Genomic DNA, 17911 nt, shown 5'->3' with positions numbered 1-17911 from the left:
TTACCGTCAGTTTCCTTTACCTAACGCGATAGTATCCCTTCTCCTTTAATATTTCTCATCATTTAACACATGGATGACGTAATCTACTCTGACATCACCTAATGTTTTTTCGTTATCACTAAGAACGTCATTATATTGACCTGCTCCTGTTGTAAATAATACAATATCTTTATAATGATAACTTTAATTACGTTAATACTCATTATATCTTTTAATATAATATTACATTTTTAATTTTTTTGCTCTAAGCTGAAGAAAAGAATAAAAGTAAAGAGATATTCATATATGGGGAATCTTTTGATGTATTACTTTTTTTAATTATTTTAATATTATTTAACGATACGATAAATTATATATATATATATATATATATATATATATATATATATATATCTTTTATGCTTTATATTAATCTAGAAAAGCGATAGCTTTTCTTATATGAAATATACTATTTTCTTCAGATAGCGCTACGAACTTTCTCTGCATATGCAGGACAATGGGGAAATGTTCTCAGAGTGAATATAACCTTTTTAAAATCTTCTAAAAAAATTTCCCAAATCGATAGTAAATAATACCAGTAATCGTATAAATCTATACGACTAATAGATAAATTTATTTATTAAGTTTGTAAAACAACTATTTATGCGACAAATATGTATGCAAAATTACAAGATATGATGAGTCGAAAAAATCGATCACAATTACATGGATTCATACAAAATGCAAATGTAGAAGAAGTGAGTCAAAAAGGGATAATTTTGTTTTATTTTCAATGAAATAACATTTAATTTGAATAAGACTCGTTTCAAGATTAAAAGAATATTAGTTTTCTTAGGATATTGCGTTATTGACGTTAATTTACCGACGATAACAGTACTATACATAACTATGATTGTATCATTAAAAAATTATATTTTCTTTTATATTTTCAGAAAGTATTCAAATCTATCTTCCCTTTTTCAGCTTTGCAAAGTATTATGTGATAAGATACACAGCACGGATATAGTAAAAGTGTTAGATGAAATACTACAAGCGTTTTATAATACTGAAAAATTTTCTGAAAACAAATTAAAAGTAGTAAAAGGCATAATAAAAACACTAGGAAGCTCTAAAGTCAGTAATAGCCACGCAGAAGAAATTATTAGTCTTATAGCTATGGACTTCCCTAATTTTTCAAAGAATTGTCTAATTCAATTAGTACAATTTTCTACTTCTAATATTTATTCAAACAAAGATAACTTCTACAGGTATAACGATATTTATCCTTTATACTATTATCTTATTGTCTAATATTTTTCAAAAACATAACAATTATCAAATATAAATAAAAGTGTAAGTAAATAATTAATATTTTAGTTGGAAAGATTTATTACCAATATTATTAGAAATCCTGGAACAAGAAAAATATATTGACTATATGAATTCAGAAGTCACTGGAAGTGAATATAAGGCGCTTATTGTTAAATCTATATGTAATAGCCAATGGGAGCCTAGCATTGCACCATGTTTAGCGAAAATGTTTGGGTAATTTATTAATTTTAAAGAAAATGTAGTTTAAATTAATCTTAATTTTATTTTATTTTTTAATAGTTCTTATGTTCATACAAAGAGAACAGTATTATTATATCACATAACTTTAAATATACATAGTTGTATAGTTTTTTTTAATAATTTGATCTTTCTTTTAACAGAGACATGATTTTGGAGAAAAAAGATTTGAATGTTGTAATTATTGCATTATGTCATAAACTTTCCATGATTGCTTTAAATGAAATACCTCCTTTTGTGTACCAAACTCTTAGATTATGTAGTAATTCTAGTTGTATACATTTAATTGTATCACTGCGTAAATATTTTGCATCATATTACTCAGATGCAAATAATGAAAAGAAAGAGAAAAATTTTGAAGATATTTGTAAGCAGTATTATTTTTTTAATATTTTTTTAAATAAACAGTTCATGAATAATATATATATTTTTTATGAATTTCTTAACTATATTCTTAACTATAACTTCTATACTGTTATACTTATACTTGTAGGTACAACAAGTTTAAGAGAAATACAAGATGCAGAAAGTAACGTGCTGTTTCACATACATCATGCAACACAATTACATTACAAATGTATAAAAGATTTGATACTTGTATTTAAAAAATTTTCTATGGTACCAGAATATGTATTAGAACCTTTCATTTTATCTACAATATTTATAGTTTCTAGTGTACATGAAGAACAGGTAACAAGTAAATACTTTTTATTGTGCGATATATATGTTTGTTTTCTTTCTATTGAAGATTTCTAAGATTTCATTTATTTATATATTTATATTAAGATTGTTAAATACATTCTCTCTTTTTCTCTCTCTCTTATATTAAATTTCTGAAAATGTGCAAAAATAGGTTTTTGAAATACTTCATCAAACAATATTAAGAAAAATGCAAGATGATGAAAAATGTAAGAATAGTGCTTGGTTAAAATCTTTAATGCATAATAATTGTGATATTATGAATGTTATAGATCAAGTTATAGCAAATAGGTATGCACATATATACCATGATATATATATATATATATATATATATATATATATATATATATATATAAATATATATTCCTATGAATACATAAAATAATACTTTTTTATTAATTTCTAGTGATAAAAACCGTCATGTTATATTAAAAGGAATTATGGATTTAGGATTTGTGCTCATGGATACAGAACATGCAGGTGGAAAAGTTAATAAATATCCAACACATAAAATAGGTATACAAATACTTCAAAGATTAATGAAGAAAAGACATGAAATATGTGGATCTGTACTTCAATTATTAACTGATAAAATAATGGCAGGTGGTTTGTTAATATCACAGTATACAGGTACGATACGTTATTGCAAAAAAAGGAAGTTATATAAAAGTATTTTTTAATACTGCGTAATAATAATAAATGATTTATTGATTTTTATTTTTTCGTAGATTGTTTGGCATATATGTGCTCTAAATTAGCAATGAATGTGCTCGATTTTCAAACTTATATAATTACTCTTCTTGATCAATTGCTATGTGTACCTGGTACTGCAGCTGTACAAATTCTTTACGCAGTTTTACCATTAATACATGTTTCATCTAATGTGAAAGACAATCTTATGTTAGCATTAAGGAAGGCTCTCTATAGAAAAGGAATATGTACACGTAAAATGGCAGTCACTGGTTTTCTTGAACTGTTAAAAATGCTAAAAATGAATTCTATAAAAAATCTTTCAAATGATTATTCTAAAAATTCCTCAATGTCTACTACATTATCTATTTCGACAACCATATTAACTCAGGTAAACACAAAGAATAGACTATTATATGTTTCTAATTAAAATGCATCAATGCACAATGTTATTACTATAATGTTATTATATTTTGTATTAAGTCTTACTACATCTTTTAGGTAATTTTAGAACAACACAATAATACAGGCAATAATTATGGATGCAATAAAAGATTATGTATTGACATATTAAATATATTAAAAAAGTGTTTTACTCAAGAATTTGAAGTTAGATCACATTTATATGAAGGTAGAATAACAGGAATAATATAAAATAATCATATTTATGATTATTAATTTATAAATATAACAAGTTGTATATATGTGCATAACATGTAATAATATTTTTTCTTTTCAGGATTATATGAGGTTGTAATTAAGAATCCTGATCTATCAGAATACATAGTGGAAATATTACTTGCTCAATTGAATCTTTACTTTGAAACGGATGAAAATGTTTTACCTCCATTAAAAATTGATCTAAGTGCCGATATAAACGATGTACAAATTGTTCCAAAAGAGCCTATAGCTACATTGATTTCTGTATTACAAGCAATTTATATAAAAACAGCTTCAGAAGATTGGGAAATTTTAAATAAAATTGCTATCATTCTAGAGTCACTGTGTGCAAGGATGGCACAAACAGAATTGGAACATTTAAATTTGGTATATCTCTTTGGTTTAAAGCAGTTTTTACAAATAATTATTCATTGAAAGGTATAAAATTTATAACCATAAGAATTATGCGTAATAATATTAATTACTAATCTTATAGGATGATACAATGAATTTACTTGATAATACACCAAAATCACAACAAAAATTACATAATTTAAAAGAGATGATAGGTGTATATGAATCTTTAATATCATTCCGAGTTAATTGCTGGGTTAATGAAAGTAAAAATATAGCAAAAGGTATATATGACCTTTTTAAAGGATACAATAGGTTAATGGATATTATTAAGGTAATTTTGAAAATAATATCAATATTTTCTTGCTACATTTTTATATGATGAATATTAAATTATAAATATCATACTTTCTATATGATAATATATGTTATATGCTAAATTTATATTTATTATAGAATATAAGAAAAAAGAGGGGAAACAAAAATAAGAAAAATAAAGACGCAAATAATACTACACTTAAGAAGAAAAGCCATTCAGATATTATAAAATTGCCAAATGGGAATATAAATCTAAACACAATATGTAAAATTTTAGAGCTACATTATTTGTTAGTAATATTTAATATATATTTTATTTAAAAAAATAACAGAAAGTAAATCAAGCATTAATATTGTTATTTTCTAGAGACAAGTGGGCAGACAACGATGAAGTCAAGATTCTAAGATCGCATAGAGACTTTTATCATTATATTTTACGAAGTTGTATTTCTACTTTTCAAACAATAATATCATTAAGTATTCCAGAGTTTGAAAAGCACAAAAAACAATATATAAAAATATATCATGAAATTGGAGAGTAAGAACATTGAATATGTAAGAATTTTCTATGTTTTTTACCTTGCAGGTACTAATTTAAGAATTATTTTCTTATAGATTACTCTATAAAAACGTAATTTTGGAATTTAGAAATGCATTTAATGATGATCAACAAGGAACATTATTAGCTTTGGACTGTTTTAAAGAATATTGTTGTTTAATTTGCTCGAAGTTTTCTTCTCAATTGTCACAATTTCTTTGTAGTATGTGTATGTATGTTTCTACGATTGAAAAAATAAAAATAAAATATTTTTTACTTAACTTATTTTTACAAATGTCTTGTTTGCCATTAGGTAATCAAGAGCCAACAGAAAGTTTTAATGTGCAATTGGAAGCATTTATATTGTCTTTCCAAGTTCCATTGAAAATTTCTTTCAATCAAGATTCTGATGAGGATGAATTGTATAAAAAAGTGTCATTAATACTTTTAGAAATTATACAACAATTTGTGCATCAACTGAATTTTCAGGAAGAGAATGTTGAAAAAGTTTGTAGGAATACTCATACATTATCAACATTTTCATATATGATATTTTATTAATAATATTATATTAAATATTTATGTTATATATATTTCATTCAATTATGTTAACTATCTGCTAAATTATAGATTTTTGAATGGATAAGACAATGTTCACAAATGGAAGGCATCAGTGTTCCTGCAGCTATTTTAATCCTTCAAATCCTTTTATGGATAGAAGACTGCGATAAAGATTATGGAGAGATATTAAATGATGTTTGTTTTGAAATATCGGAGAAACTGGGTATGATACATAAGGTTTGTAAATTTTACATGCAATTAAGTATACTCTATAGAATTGAAATATTAAATAAAATTTTTTTGTTTTTTTTTTTACATGTATCTTTATTATAGATTGAAACATCAACAAATGAAAAATATAAAATTATAAACGAAAGCACAGTTGTGCAAGCTTATAGCATACTTAATCATTACATTAAAAATAAATTAGATAATGTATCTTGGTTTTTAGAACGTTTGAAAGCTGAATTTGCAACAATGAATGTTGTTAATGTCAATAATGAACAACGTAAGTATTGATGTGTTTGATAAATATTGATGAATTTTGAATAATGAATATTTCTCTGTAATTTATACAGAAGACTTAGTAGAAAAAGAACGCAGTTTATGCAGACAATTGTCATATATCATTCAAATTCTTTATATATTGGCCAATATATCCATCGATCCAGGTCAATCTACCAATTCGATATTTAAGAATTTACAACAATTATATAACATACTGAGTAAACTTACTAAATATTTTTATAACAAATCGAGCAGTGGAAATGCAGCATTTCACGCTGTTAGGTGAGGGTTTGCAATTTGTGTGATATCCAATTTTGTTACAAATTATAAATATATCAATTTCATTTTGATTATTATTCTTTAGATTTATTCAGGTGATACAGCTAGCTGGAAAACCATTAAAATCTACTTTTTATAATTTAGTAACACACATAGAGGTATATGATGTTTTATATATATATATTTTAATATTTCATATTTTTATACATATTTTTTACTGCTTTTATTGATATAGGAAAGTCAAAGTAAAGACAAGAAACGATTAAAGACAGATACAAATATACAAAAAAATCATATTTTAAGAGAAACTAAATTAATACCACGTGTTGTTTATGAAATTGAACAATTTAGTAAAGAAGTATTGCTGCTTGCAAAAAAAACTGGGGTAAAAAGCAAAATTATTTTTACAGAAACTTATAAACTGGCTTTTTTATATATTTATAATGGCTTTTTTTTATTAGGTACCTTTAGAAAATTATATCAAACATAGCGTAACACGTGATTTCCGAATATTAGGTTCACAATTAACAGAATCTCTTGAACAAATGGATGTCAGTATGGTAAGAAACTAATTATATCATGTATTATCTATTAATTTATTAAAAATTAATAATTATTTTTCTTCTTTTCTATTTAATAGTTAAGCACACAACGTACTAATGTCACAAATATAAATAACAGTCTTGCACATGATTCAGATAATACTTCATCATCCATAACAGAACATTCTATGACTGAGTCGTAAATAGTTTTTAGTAACTTTTTAATTTGGTAAGTTTTATTAAATGAACAAATATAAGAGAATTATATAAGATATTTTAATTTTATTTTTGTATATGTGATTTAATATAATTTAATTTCATATTTTTATAATTGATATGAAAATGTATATTATTTCTTTTTTAATTGCTATTAAATATAATTGAGAGCAAAAATGTGCTTAAACAGTTTATGAGTTTCTTTTGCCCCATTATTGATTAATGTATTATATGTTCTCAATGAAGTAAATTATTCATGTTGTGAAACACTTTAAACTAAAAGAAAAGGATATACGAGGATTATACGTTCCTAATTATAAATAATTGAATTAAACAAATACTAACAATTGGAGAATTCAAAAGTCAAAATATTTATGCCACGAAATCAAGTGGTCTATTGAAACCTCCTTTTCTATTCATATACTGTCTATACTTTCTTTTTAAAATAACATGTACTGCGCCTATATCATTTCCTTCTACCTTCTTACCTTTGGTAGTATCAAAACCACAAAAACCCATCATTCTCATCATCTCTTGTTCTTCGGGTGTTTTTCCTTGAAGATCGGCCTCTATAAGAAAAACCACGTTTACCATAATTATAAATATTTATATAAAAAATAGAAAAAAATATAGTTTTGTTATTATTGTAAAATTATTTTGGTTCTCGTTATACCTGTGATAACAGGACGTTCTGCCGTAGATAATTTGGCTCTTGGTTTAGGTCTATCTCGTTCTCTAGATCTAGATCTACTGTATGATCGTTTATGTCTGTCTCGATCACGATCTCGTTCTCTATCTCTATCTCTTGACTTTACTCTGTCACGTTCCGCAGATCTACGATGTCAGATCATCATTAAATCATCATTATGTTAATTTTTATAGAATACAAAAGGTTTTAAAAGTCGAACGATTATTCTTATCATTTTTGTACATACCTCCGACGTCTTTCGCGAGATCGTCGCCTTCGACGATCTCTGTCGCGATCACGTTCCCTGGAACGATCACGTCGTCTTCCTGGCGACGGGGTATGACTTCGACCCATTACATTTGTATTTTAAATATAAAATTGTTAAAACTGCTTACACGACATTATAAAAACCTTTAAAAAAAAATACATAAACGTTTTAAAGTTTCTAAAGCGTGTTGACAGTATGCTAAAAGGTTATGTACATACTATGAGATATTTATAAAATAGTATGATATTACATCATGTTCAAGCAAACATATTTTTATGATCGTATAGTTGAAAATATTTATTGATATTTTCACTTAGTCAAATAATTAACGAACACATTGAATATGTGAACGCACTATTTACTGCTGCTGCTGACCTTTATTTATGTTGTTTCACGTAGTAAACTACCTGTTAGCATCATGTGAGCACAACGGTACATATAATGGCGGTATAATTATTAATTTGAAATGATAATAATAAAAATATTAATACTAGCATGATATTCAAATATTAGTACAAGTATGTATTTTCGTCTAAAATAAAAATGTACTTTTTATTTCAATATGACATATCAACGATAATATTCTATCGTTCAAAACAACTATGTTCATTAACAATATCGGTTTCTTAAATATTGTTATTTTACATATTATTGATAACCTATCAATTATGAACAAATAATGATGACCTATGATGACCTATCAATATTTCAATTTCATGTTAAATGAATATGTTTATAAATTCTGTAATATATTGTTTTCTTGTATTATTTACGAAATCAGAACTGACGTAGGCAATATAATGATGTAAATGTTGTTATTCTACGACAATACTTTAAAATATAAAATATATGTTTATGCGTGTAAAAATACATATAATTTACATTACATCTTTGAATTTTTCGTGAAGAAAATTAGAATATATATGTTTGTACGTTAGTTTATGTTTAATTCCCATGTGTATAAAAGTAAAATATCCATTTGAAATTATTAATCTCTTTTTTTTTATATATCTATAAGTGATGTTTAACAATATCCATATTGAGTCAAAACTTCACACAGAGACATTTGTATTTCGGATAACGTTAACTTCGATGACAAGTATCTATAATTTAATTTTGATAACAAATATCGATTCTACATAAACAACATCTGATAAGAGAACAAATAGTTTAATAAGCAATTGTATATAACTTACAAATATATTTATAAATAAACTTATATAAAAATGTACGTTAGTCAAACGGTCAAATAAAATAATTTGACGATTAGAAAGATAGAATATTATTTCTTGAGATTTTATTTTCTTATTATATAAGAACCTGTTTCGCGGTCATGATACTTAACCGTTTTGTTTTAAAGGGGGGATAGGGATACGACACTATAGGTTCGGAAGACTATTAAGTTCAGTATTAACGTAGCGTTCGAAGCATCGGCAATCGACAAACGATATATAACGGGAAAACGAACCGTTTAACAAATTGGCGTTAGTACATTTGAATAACTCCGTTTATTAAAAATGAATTTTGGATCAATTCTTCGACAAGTACGTGAGTACGAATCTTTGTATCGTCAATCATAATTTTTTAAAGAATTTTCGTTCCATAGTTTGTTTTCAAACGATTAGTTCCATCTGTTAAGTTAAAAGTATGCCGTCTACGTAACTTTCTTAGAATAGTATTATTAATGTATGTAAAAATTAGAAATGTAAAATAGGAAAAACTAACAAAAAAAAGATTTAGGAAGTAACAATTGTTTATTATTTAAATTGATACAGTATTAACGTTAAATGTTGAAAATCGTCCGCACAATGAAATTTCGTTATTAGAAATCGTATAAAATATTCGCATGAAAAATTGCTTCGTTTCGATTTATAAAATAATAATCATGACGAAGCATATTCTCCTTAACAAGAACGTTTCTATTTAGTACAATTGACTTATTCAATGGAAGTTAAGATTAAAATCGGATACTTGATTTTTTAAATTGTTCTGTGTTATTGAAAAATCGTACAAAGGCGTTCAACGATTTTTCTCATTCTCTTCCTTTTTTTTTATTTCTCCCCCGATCGTATCATTATAATCCTTTAATTTTTTTTCTAAAAATCATTTGTTAGTTTCAAATACATGGTAAATTACATTATTTTTTTATGGTAACATTTCCATTTATCCTAAATCCGCTTATTATTACTTGTAATTAAGAAGAATTATCGAGTATATTAAACAAAGAAAATCAATATGATCTCTAACAGATACCTCGCAAATTAATAAAAAGAAAATGTATACAAGTGTATGTTTCACAACGCAACTACAGTCCTGGACCTCTGACCCAATTTACAGATGATGAACTTATGATGAAAGAGACTGGTGAGTAGTAAATTGATTCTTTTTAATATTATCTTATATCACTCCTTCGAAATACAAAACGTCGATGTATTAGGGTAGAATTGATATTGGAATTTTCTGATATTATCATATATATGTACGCGCGTGTGTGTATACACACACACACACACACACACACACACACACACACACACACACACACACACACTATATACATATACATATATATATACATATATATATGTGTATATATATATATTTTTTTCTTATATATATTATTTTTCTTTATACAGTTATCTTGAAACCTTCCACTAAGTAAAAAACAATCGATTTTTAAAAAGCCACATTTTCGTTTTTAGAAAATGGACATTACCTGAAAATTTTTTAAAAAAATGCTCTTTTTTCCAAATAAACATTTCCAAAGTTTTATTTTAAACACTCTGCATAGTAATTAATCGAATGCGATAATAGAACAATATTGTATTTCGTATCTTTTACAATAAAACTATTAATCTTCCATTTTGTCTTGTTATTTTTCGTAGTTGCTAAATTAGCCAAGGAAGACATAGCTCCGCTTGTACGAAAAATGGAAAAAGAGGGACGTATAGACGACAACATATTGAATAAACTTTTTGAAAATGGCGTAAGTTAATATTCTTGATATTATGTAAATGATATTCGTACTTTGTGTTATCTCTTTAACAATTTTCTCTCTTTTTTTTTTCACCATATCGCTTTTTTCAGCACGATAAAAAAATAACGGATTTAACAGCTTTGGTTTTTTTATTATAATCGAAAATTTTTTATAGTAATTGAATATTTGAATATTTTATTTAATTGATAATTTCTTGTTATAATTGAAAATTTATGTATTTTACTTTGCTGCATATCATCCGTAGTTAATGGGAATAGAAATTCCAGAAGAATACGGTGGAACGGGAAGTAACTTTATGACGACGATTCTAGCCATAGAAGAAATTGCAAAAGTTGATGGTTCTGTTGCGGCTCTTGTTGACATTCATAATACATTGGTCAATTCGTTGATTATTAAGATAGGATCGGAAGAACAGAAGCAGAAGTATCTGACCGAGTTGGCTCAGAATTACGTAAGCGATATAATTTATCACAAGTGTCATTTTAGTCATATTCACGCAAAAATTTCATTTAAATACTAAATGAATATGTAAATTGATTTCGAACGTTAATTTAAAAAAAAATAAAATAAAAAAGAAAAAACAAATACCTATAGAGCATAATTTTAATATTTAGGCAGGAAGTTTTTGTCTTACGGAACCGGGTGCAGGATCCGACGCCTTTTCTTTGAAAACCGAAGCGAAAAAAGATGGTAATGACTATGTTATTAATGGTACAAAAATGTGGATTTCAAATTCGGATATCGCTGGAGTATTTTTGGTTTTTGCAAATGCTGATACTTCTGCAGTAAGTAGATTTAATAACTTCAAATGCTAGTTATGTTATATAATTATTATATGTATATGCATATACGAGAAATTCGATCTTCTATTTATTGTTACTACGATATAATTTCATTATCCGTGATTAATCTTAAGTATTAAATTTTAGCATATAACTTTCATTCACTCGATCTATAAGTTGTATAAGTATATATTCACACGATATATATATATATATATATATATATAAATTGCGTACTAACCGTCACATTTTCTTCGGCTAATATACTACTTGATCGTAAATCATACAGGGTTATCGAGGTATTACGACATTCTTCGTGGAAAGAGATACACCTGGACTGATCGTATGTAAACCTGAAGATAAATTAGGAATCAAAGCATCAGGCACTTGTATGATACATTTTGAAAATGTTAGAGTAAGTAAAAGAAAATGTTTTATACAAAAAGATATGATCAAAAGATATCATATCTTCAACAACAACTTACTAGGTTCCTGAAAGTAACATATTAGGAAAATTTGGACATGGTTATAAATATGCAGCAGGATTTTTGAACGAAGGACGTATTGGTATTGGGGCTCAGATGATCGGTATAGCACAAGGCTGCTTAGATGCAACTATACCATATACTTTAGAAAGGCAACAATTTGGCAAGGATATATTTTCATTTCAGGTAAGATACTATATTATAAAATAGAGGTAAGAACAATATTATTATGAATTTGTTTAATTCAATGATTATAGCTAACAGAGTTTATTAACTTTTTAGTCTATGCAACATCAAATTGCTCAAATTACAACTGATTTGGAGAGTGCCAGATTACTTGTTTACAATGCAGCCAGATTAGTAGATGCCAAAAAAAGCATTATGAAAGAAGCAGCGATGGCAAAACTAGTTGCTTCTGGTTTGTTTATTCATTTAGATAAAATTTAGAATCTATTATATGTAGGAATGTGAATTAAATAATTTATATAAATTGTTATTTACAGAAACAGCATTACGTGTAACAGCAAAATGCATAGATTTTATGGGAGGCGTTGGTTTTACTACAGACTTTCCCCAAGAAAAATATTTTAGAGATTCAAAGATAGGAACTATTTATGAAGGTACCAGTAATATGCAACTCTCAACAATTGCCAAATGTATTCGCAAGGAATACTCATAAATAGCATAAAATAACATTGTATTCATTTTTGTACTTAATTGGTTGATAAAATCATTCATTAGCTATAACAACAATATTCAAATATACTTTTATATTTTTATATATTAATTAGTATATAAAAATTATATATTATTAATAGTTTTTGTACTATATTTTTTAATGTAATACCTAAACAAATTTTACACACATACACACATGCACACATTTTATGAAAACATTTTCCTCATTAGAACGCAATGTTGAAAAAGCTAAATCCATTATCTACCATAATTTTCTAGCCTCTAATTCTTGGTCAAAGTATATTTTTCAACAAAATATTTTTATCAATCTACATAAAATAATAGAAATCTTTGTACAAATGCTACATAGATAGTTTAATTATGTTCTTTACCAATATATATCTTTATTTTGGATCATGTGGTAATTTAAAACCAACAAGATCTGCTGTTTCCTTAATACTTCTTTCTCCTTTACCAGTATACTGCATTTTAATGTCTTTGTATTTCCTTTGCGATGTCAAATAACAAAGATATGTTTCAGCTAAATTCTTCAATTCTTTTTGAGCTTTGCACAGAACTTCTGAGGTTTCCTTATGAGAATATGCTTGTTCCAAAATATATTGCATTGTAATATTGTCTTTTAGTTTTTCACTTAAGGAAATATGACGTAATTCTTGTGCTAAAGCACGAATAATCTTGATATTGGAATTCATTGTACTTGAATGTCCTACACAGACAAAGAAAATAGTAAGGCAAAATTAATAATTGTTTTATTATTTCTTACTTTTAAATACAAAAACATTATGAACATTCTACTAGAAATAATTACTCTATACAATATCGATACGCAGCATACGATATTGTACAGTATTTGAAAATATGATTAATGAAAGTTACAAAGTATAAAAATCAGATAAAATCTAACATGATCTATTTGTTTCATCTGCAGTAATAAATTCAATATCTTTTTCTTGGTAATGAGGATTTTCCTTATCAACCCAAAAATTGGATGATACTTCACTTAAACTTTGTTTAGTAAAAATATGAATACTAGTAGCAGAAAATACTTCTGTGTATTCAAAATCATTTTGTAATTTAATTTCTGTCGTGTATGGGTAAATACGTAACACATAGTTTGCAAATTTCATTAAATGCCATTTTAAACTTTTCTCTACTATATCTGAAAAGCTATTGGTAAGTAGAATACAGTTACTCAAGTTTTCGTTCCAATTGGAATATAAAAAGTTATTTATCAATTGTCTTGGACAATGTGGCATATAAATAAATGTAACGTTGTTGCTAATAGTACGTTTACCCTCTTCATTGGTTTCTATGACGTTTAATTTTAATTCTTTTAGAATTTCAATTTCTTTAGCAAGAAATGCAGGATCATATAAAGATACTTGACAATTATAATGTCTTTTTAATAACAATAATAAAGCTAATTGATACTTAGAAGAATTATGTTGAGAAAACCGTCCTAAACCATAACAGATTATCTCAAATATTTTATTCGTATTTAAAATCTTTAAAACTTTTGAGATATTATGCAAGATGTGTGTCTTAAATACACTATATTTGAGCTTGGGTACTGCGTCAAATAATTTTCTGTAAAATTACATATAAAAAATCAACATAAAAACAAGATTAATTAATTTTATTAAACATTAATATGAATAAAGTTTGCGGAAATTATAACGCCTTACCGAACTACGATTTCTTTATCAATTTCAATTTCGTTGGATTCTGTAAGTGATAATTGGTCTCTAAAAACTTGTTCGAATTTTTTACGTCTTCTACGTCGATTCACTAATATAAATTCGTCCTCAGACATATTACGATTTATGATAATTATAATATTATTTTAATGATTTGATGCTCTAAACGTACATTGAAATTTTTATTGTTAAAACTGTATTTACCTATTCAATGTTCATAGAAATAAAAAACTTCATTCGACTCTTTAACCTATCTTTTATGTCCAAAGATATGCCTTATACTGCTTCATACAAATAATGGAATAGATACATATATAACTTGCAGCGCCGCCTGATGATATATAAAGCTATTATATTTGAATACTGATACCCATATTGGAACCTATTATACTCAACAGAAAAATAAAGATAAATCTAATATAAAAAATAATATTACTATCCTTACCAATATCTGTAATCTCAATTGAACTCTTAATTATCATGAAATAAAACTTAAGACTCATAAAATAAAACGTAGAAATTAAATATATAGGTATGATATATGCGAAGAAATTATTTGAAAGAAAACATTCGACATAAACTATTTTAAATCATAAACAAACCAAACAATAAAATAACGGCAACATAAATATATAAATAATATTAACAGATTTAATTAATTTCTACAAAAAATTACTTAATAAGCGCGTTTGAATTGTTTAAACCTGTGTTTTTAGCATTTAACATTCACCGGTTTTTACGTACATAAAATTTTTTATCTACATCTAGCATATCCTATTAAAAGTTCTTTATTAAAATTTATCTACATTTTAAACCGTATGACATTCAGGGTTATTCAATTTGGATGGTACAATTTATTGGAAGGAATAGTTGCGCACACAGCTGTAATTTTATAACGTGTGCTACGATAGAGAAATGGATCAGCCGCAACTTGAGACAAGCTTGCATCAGACAATTGTAAATTCATATACCTGTTCTAAAGTATTACACAGATTGAAACTATATCGATTGCACAATATATAAAGCGTTAATGTTATATTAACGACAAATGATCTATAATAGAAAAAAATTGAGAATATTTGTCACCAAAACTTATAATGATAAGAAACGAAGACAGGAGACAGCGATGTAGAACATATCAGTACAGCTGCCTACAAAGATGAATGAACGCAAATAAAAAATGGTAGCGATGTTTTTGAAAGAGAACTTGAAATGAAATCTTTTTTTTTCTTCTTCTTTTTTTCTCTCAAAAAACATAATCTTTGCAATAGCATCTTTGCAAAATTGATCGATACTGTGGTCGGTGGTATAACTGGTCTCTATGCCACGTAATGCAATAACTCGATAATATGAATATACCCTTACTATCTTAAGATATATGATATCAAGTTTTCGGGTAAAAAATGTACGAACTATGTTAGACAGGTTTGCAAGGACTCGCGTATAAATAGACTGTCAGCTTCACAATATGCATTCAATTCCTCTCTTGTTCTTGAAGAGTAAGGAGCTGTACTTACCTATCATCATGTTTAGGGTAAGCCACTCTCAAATACATACATAACATTAAATCGATCGAAATAACATAAACAATAAAAATTGTTGTATATCTTTAAAAATAGATAGTACTTCTTCCTTTCTAATTTAATCTTTTATACGTGTGATAGATCAAGTCAACGTGTCTTTAATTAATAAGAACTTTAGCGATACGTTAGCTGATGAGTTGATTGTTAACGGATGATCATTAAATAAATAATTTTAAACATAATGTTAATTTTTAAGTTCTTGGTAATTTGTGGATGTCTAATGGCCGTCGCCAGGGCTGGAGTTATCGGGGGCGGTTTGCTAGCAGCTACCGCACCTGCAGCGCTCGCTGTTCAACCTGCTGCAGCTCTATCTCTACCGGTGTCCACTGCTGCGGTCGTACCAACAATCGCGACCTCCTCTTCCAATATTATTCGGGGTATCGGTAATTTAGCTGCTATCTCGGCGTACTCGAAGAGCGTCGATACGCCGTTCAGTAGCGTCAGGAAAGCGGACGTCCGCGTTAACAATCCTGGAATCGTGACGGCTGCTGTCGCGCCCGCGCCCGCGCTCGCAGTGACAAATACTGCTCTTGCAGGTATCTAACCGCAAGGCAGAAATACGGTGATGACACTCTCTTTCCTCTTTTTTTTTATTTTTTTATTTTTTTATTTTGTTTGCTCGTAACTTTTATCCTATTTACGTTTTTCGTTTTCGTTTAATATGTTTTAAAAGCACTCACGCATGCAAACAAAAACAGAAAAACATTCCCCGCGATTGGGTACTACACTTTTTGACAATGGAACGAATTTCATATCTCGCGAAATTCTTGTAAATGACGTCGCATCCCGCGAATATAGATAGCACTTTTTTCCTATCATTCCTTTCTTATCACGCTAATTTTTGGTCTATTTATATCGTGTAATACAATAATATCAATAAGAATTACGCATTTATCGATCTGCTTCCTAGGCGCTATAGACGGCTAGACGCTAGAATGAATGTAATCGTTACACTTCGAGACGCTTTTTAACCGTTCGATCTTTGCTTGCAACAATTGACGTATTTTTCTTTCTTTTCTTTTTTTTCCTGCAAATACTTGCACTTTAAAACGCACAAATTCAATTTCTCTCTCTTTCTTCCTTCTTTCTATTCAACATTAATTAATCCGAGTTATCTTTTCCTTTTTTATTTCTTCTCGACAATCACAACGATAAACAGCACCTCTTGCTACTGCCGCCATTGCCGCACCTGGTCTACTAGCTCCTGGATTGACAACTGCTCTTGCTGGACCAGCCTTAGCTGCAGGTCTAGGCGCACCTCTTGGTCTCAACGGTTTGGGTCTTAATGGTTTGGGAGCAGTCAAGGTTCTCTAAAGACATCGGCACAACAACCTTAAGCTGGTCGACCTTCCACATCGATCGCATTAACAATTTAATACATATACGTACGTGTCACAGAATGTAACGCTCCAACGAGAAATAAATAAAAAAAGGTTGAGATGCCAAGCAATGAATTGATCAATTCAGACAATATGTGTATAACTGATTTCCTAAATCACTTTTATCATCCTTAAAAATTAATTTCATCCTACATCCTTCATCAATATAACAAATTTTTTACTATAATCCTCATAGCAAATGTTTAAAACATATTTTATGCATTCAAATGCAAAAACCTGCAATTTGAAATCATATTAACGTTATCAAATATTTTCAAATACATAGTATTATATATATATATATATATATGCATATGCGCACGCGCACACGTGTGTATATATCATATTATCTTATTTATATTCGATACTTGTTTGAGAATTTGAACGTGTTATCAATGCTTAAAAATGTCAAGTTTA

General features: G+C 27.4%; 5 protein-coding genes across 7 annotated transcripts; 3 read left to right on the top strand and 2 right to left on the bottom strand.

Annotated features, from left to right (window-relative positions):
- Window positions 1-284: 284 nt before the first annotated feature.
- Window positions 285-7105, top strand: LOC127071303 (Fanconi anemia group I protein). Its single transcript, XM_051010411.1, has 23 exons — window positions 285-302; window positions 462-737; window positions 964-1247; window positions 1357-1524; window positions 1692-1915; window positions 2042-2238; window positions 2402-2538; window positions 2657-2880; window positions 2979-3331; window positions 3442-3571; window positions 3680-3987; window positions 4097-4288; window positions 4411-4562; window positions 4640-4810; window positions 4888-5039; window positions 5124-5317; window positions 5441-5608; window positions 5705-5879; window positions 5950-6160; window positions 6243-6315; window positions 6393-6542; window positions 6619-6717; window positions 6798-7105. The coding sequence occupies exons 2-23, from the start codon at window positions 654-656 to the stop codon at window positions 6900-6902; spliced, it is 3951 nt and encodes a 1316-aa protein (XP_050866368.1). The 5' UTR covers window positions 285-302; window positions 462-653; the 3' UTR covers window positions 6903-7105.
- On the bottom strand, window positions 6341-8362 carry LOC127071319 (U4/U6.U5 small nuclear ribonucleoprotein 27 kDa protein). 2 transcript variants are annotated; one of them, XM_051010442.1, is made up of 4 exons: window positions 8247-8362; window positions 7851-8014; window positions 7589-7749; window positions 6341-7484 (listed from the first exon to the last, which is right to left on the bottom strand). In XM_051010442.1, the coding sequence occupies exons 2-4, from the start codon at window positions 7955-7957 to the stop codon at window positions 7288-7290; spliced, it is 465 nt and encodes a 154-aa protein (XP_050866399.1). In that variant the 5' UTR covers window positions 7958-8014; window positions 8247-8362; the 3' UTR covers window positions 6341-7287. The 2 variants fall into 2 exon arrangements, with proteins under 2 accessions (XP_050866399.1, XP_050866398.1); XM_051010441.1 differs by having other exon boundaries at window positions 8090-8285.
- Window positions 8363-9248: 886 nt separating this feature from the next.
- Window positions 9249-12956, top strand: LOC127071315 (short/branched chain specific acyl-CoA dehydrogenase, mitochondrial). Of its 2 annotated transcripts, none has more exons than XM_051010434.1 (9): window positions 9249-9415; window positions 10121-10235; window positions 10757-10857; window positions 11114-11320; window positions 11484-11654; window positions 11941-12066; window positions 12140-12322; window positions 12419-12554; window positions 12640-12956. In XM_051010434.1, exons 1-9 carry the CDS (start codon window positions 9389-9391, stop codon window positions 12813-12815), a joined length of 1242 nt encoding a protein of 413 aa, XP_050866391.1. In that variant the 5' UTR covers window positions 9249-9388; the 3' UTR covers window positions 12816-12956. The 2 variants fall into 2 exon arrangements, with proteins under 2 accessions (XP_050866391.1, XP_050866392.1); XM_051010435.1 differs by having other exon boundaries at window positions 9270-9419.
- A 444-nt stretch (window positions 12957-13400) lies between these two features.
- LOC127071475 (SRR1-like protein) lies at window positions 13401-14648 on the bottom strand. Its single transcript, XM_051010776.1, has 3 exons — window positions 14521-14648; window positions 13740-14422; window positions 13401-13541 (listed from the first exon to the last, which is right to left on the bottom strand). Coding segments are annotated over exons 1-3 (813 nt in total). The 3' UTR covers window positions 13401-13539.
- Window positions 14649-15878: 1230 nt separating this feature from the next.
- LOC127071318 (cuticle protein 67-like) lies at window positions 15879-17577 on the top strand. The gene is made up of 3 exons (XM_051010439.1): window positions 15879-16066; window positions 16312-16651; window positions 17275-17577. Exons 1-3 carry the CDS (start codon window positions 16001-16003, stop codon window positions 17427-17429), a joined length of 561 nt encoding a protein of 186 aa, XP_050866396.1. The 5' UTR covers window positions 15879-16000; the 3' UTR covers window positions 17430-17577.
- The last annotated feature ends 334 nt before the right edge of the window (window positions 17578-17911 follow it).

The sequence above is a fragment of the Vespula vulgaris genome, chromosome 21 (assembly GCF_905475345.1).
Source record: "Vespula vulgaris chromosome 21, iyVesVulg1.1, whole genome shotgun sequence".
Classification (NCBI taxonomy): Eukaryota; Metazoa; Arthropoda; class Insecta; order Hymenoptera; family Vespidae; genus Vespula; species Vespula vulgaris.
The sequence above is the reverse complement of the archived record's forward strand: the minus strand, read 5'-3'. Positions and strand labels throughout refer to the sequence as shown.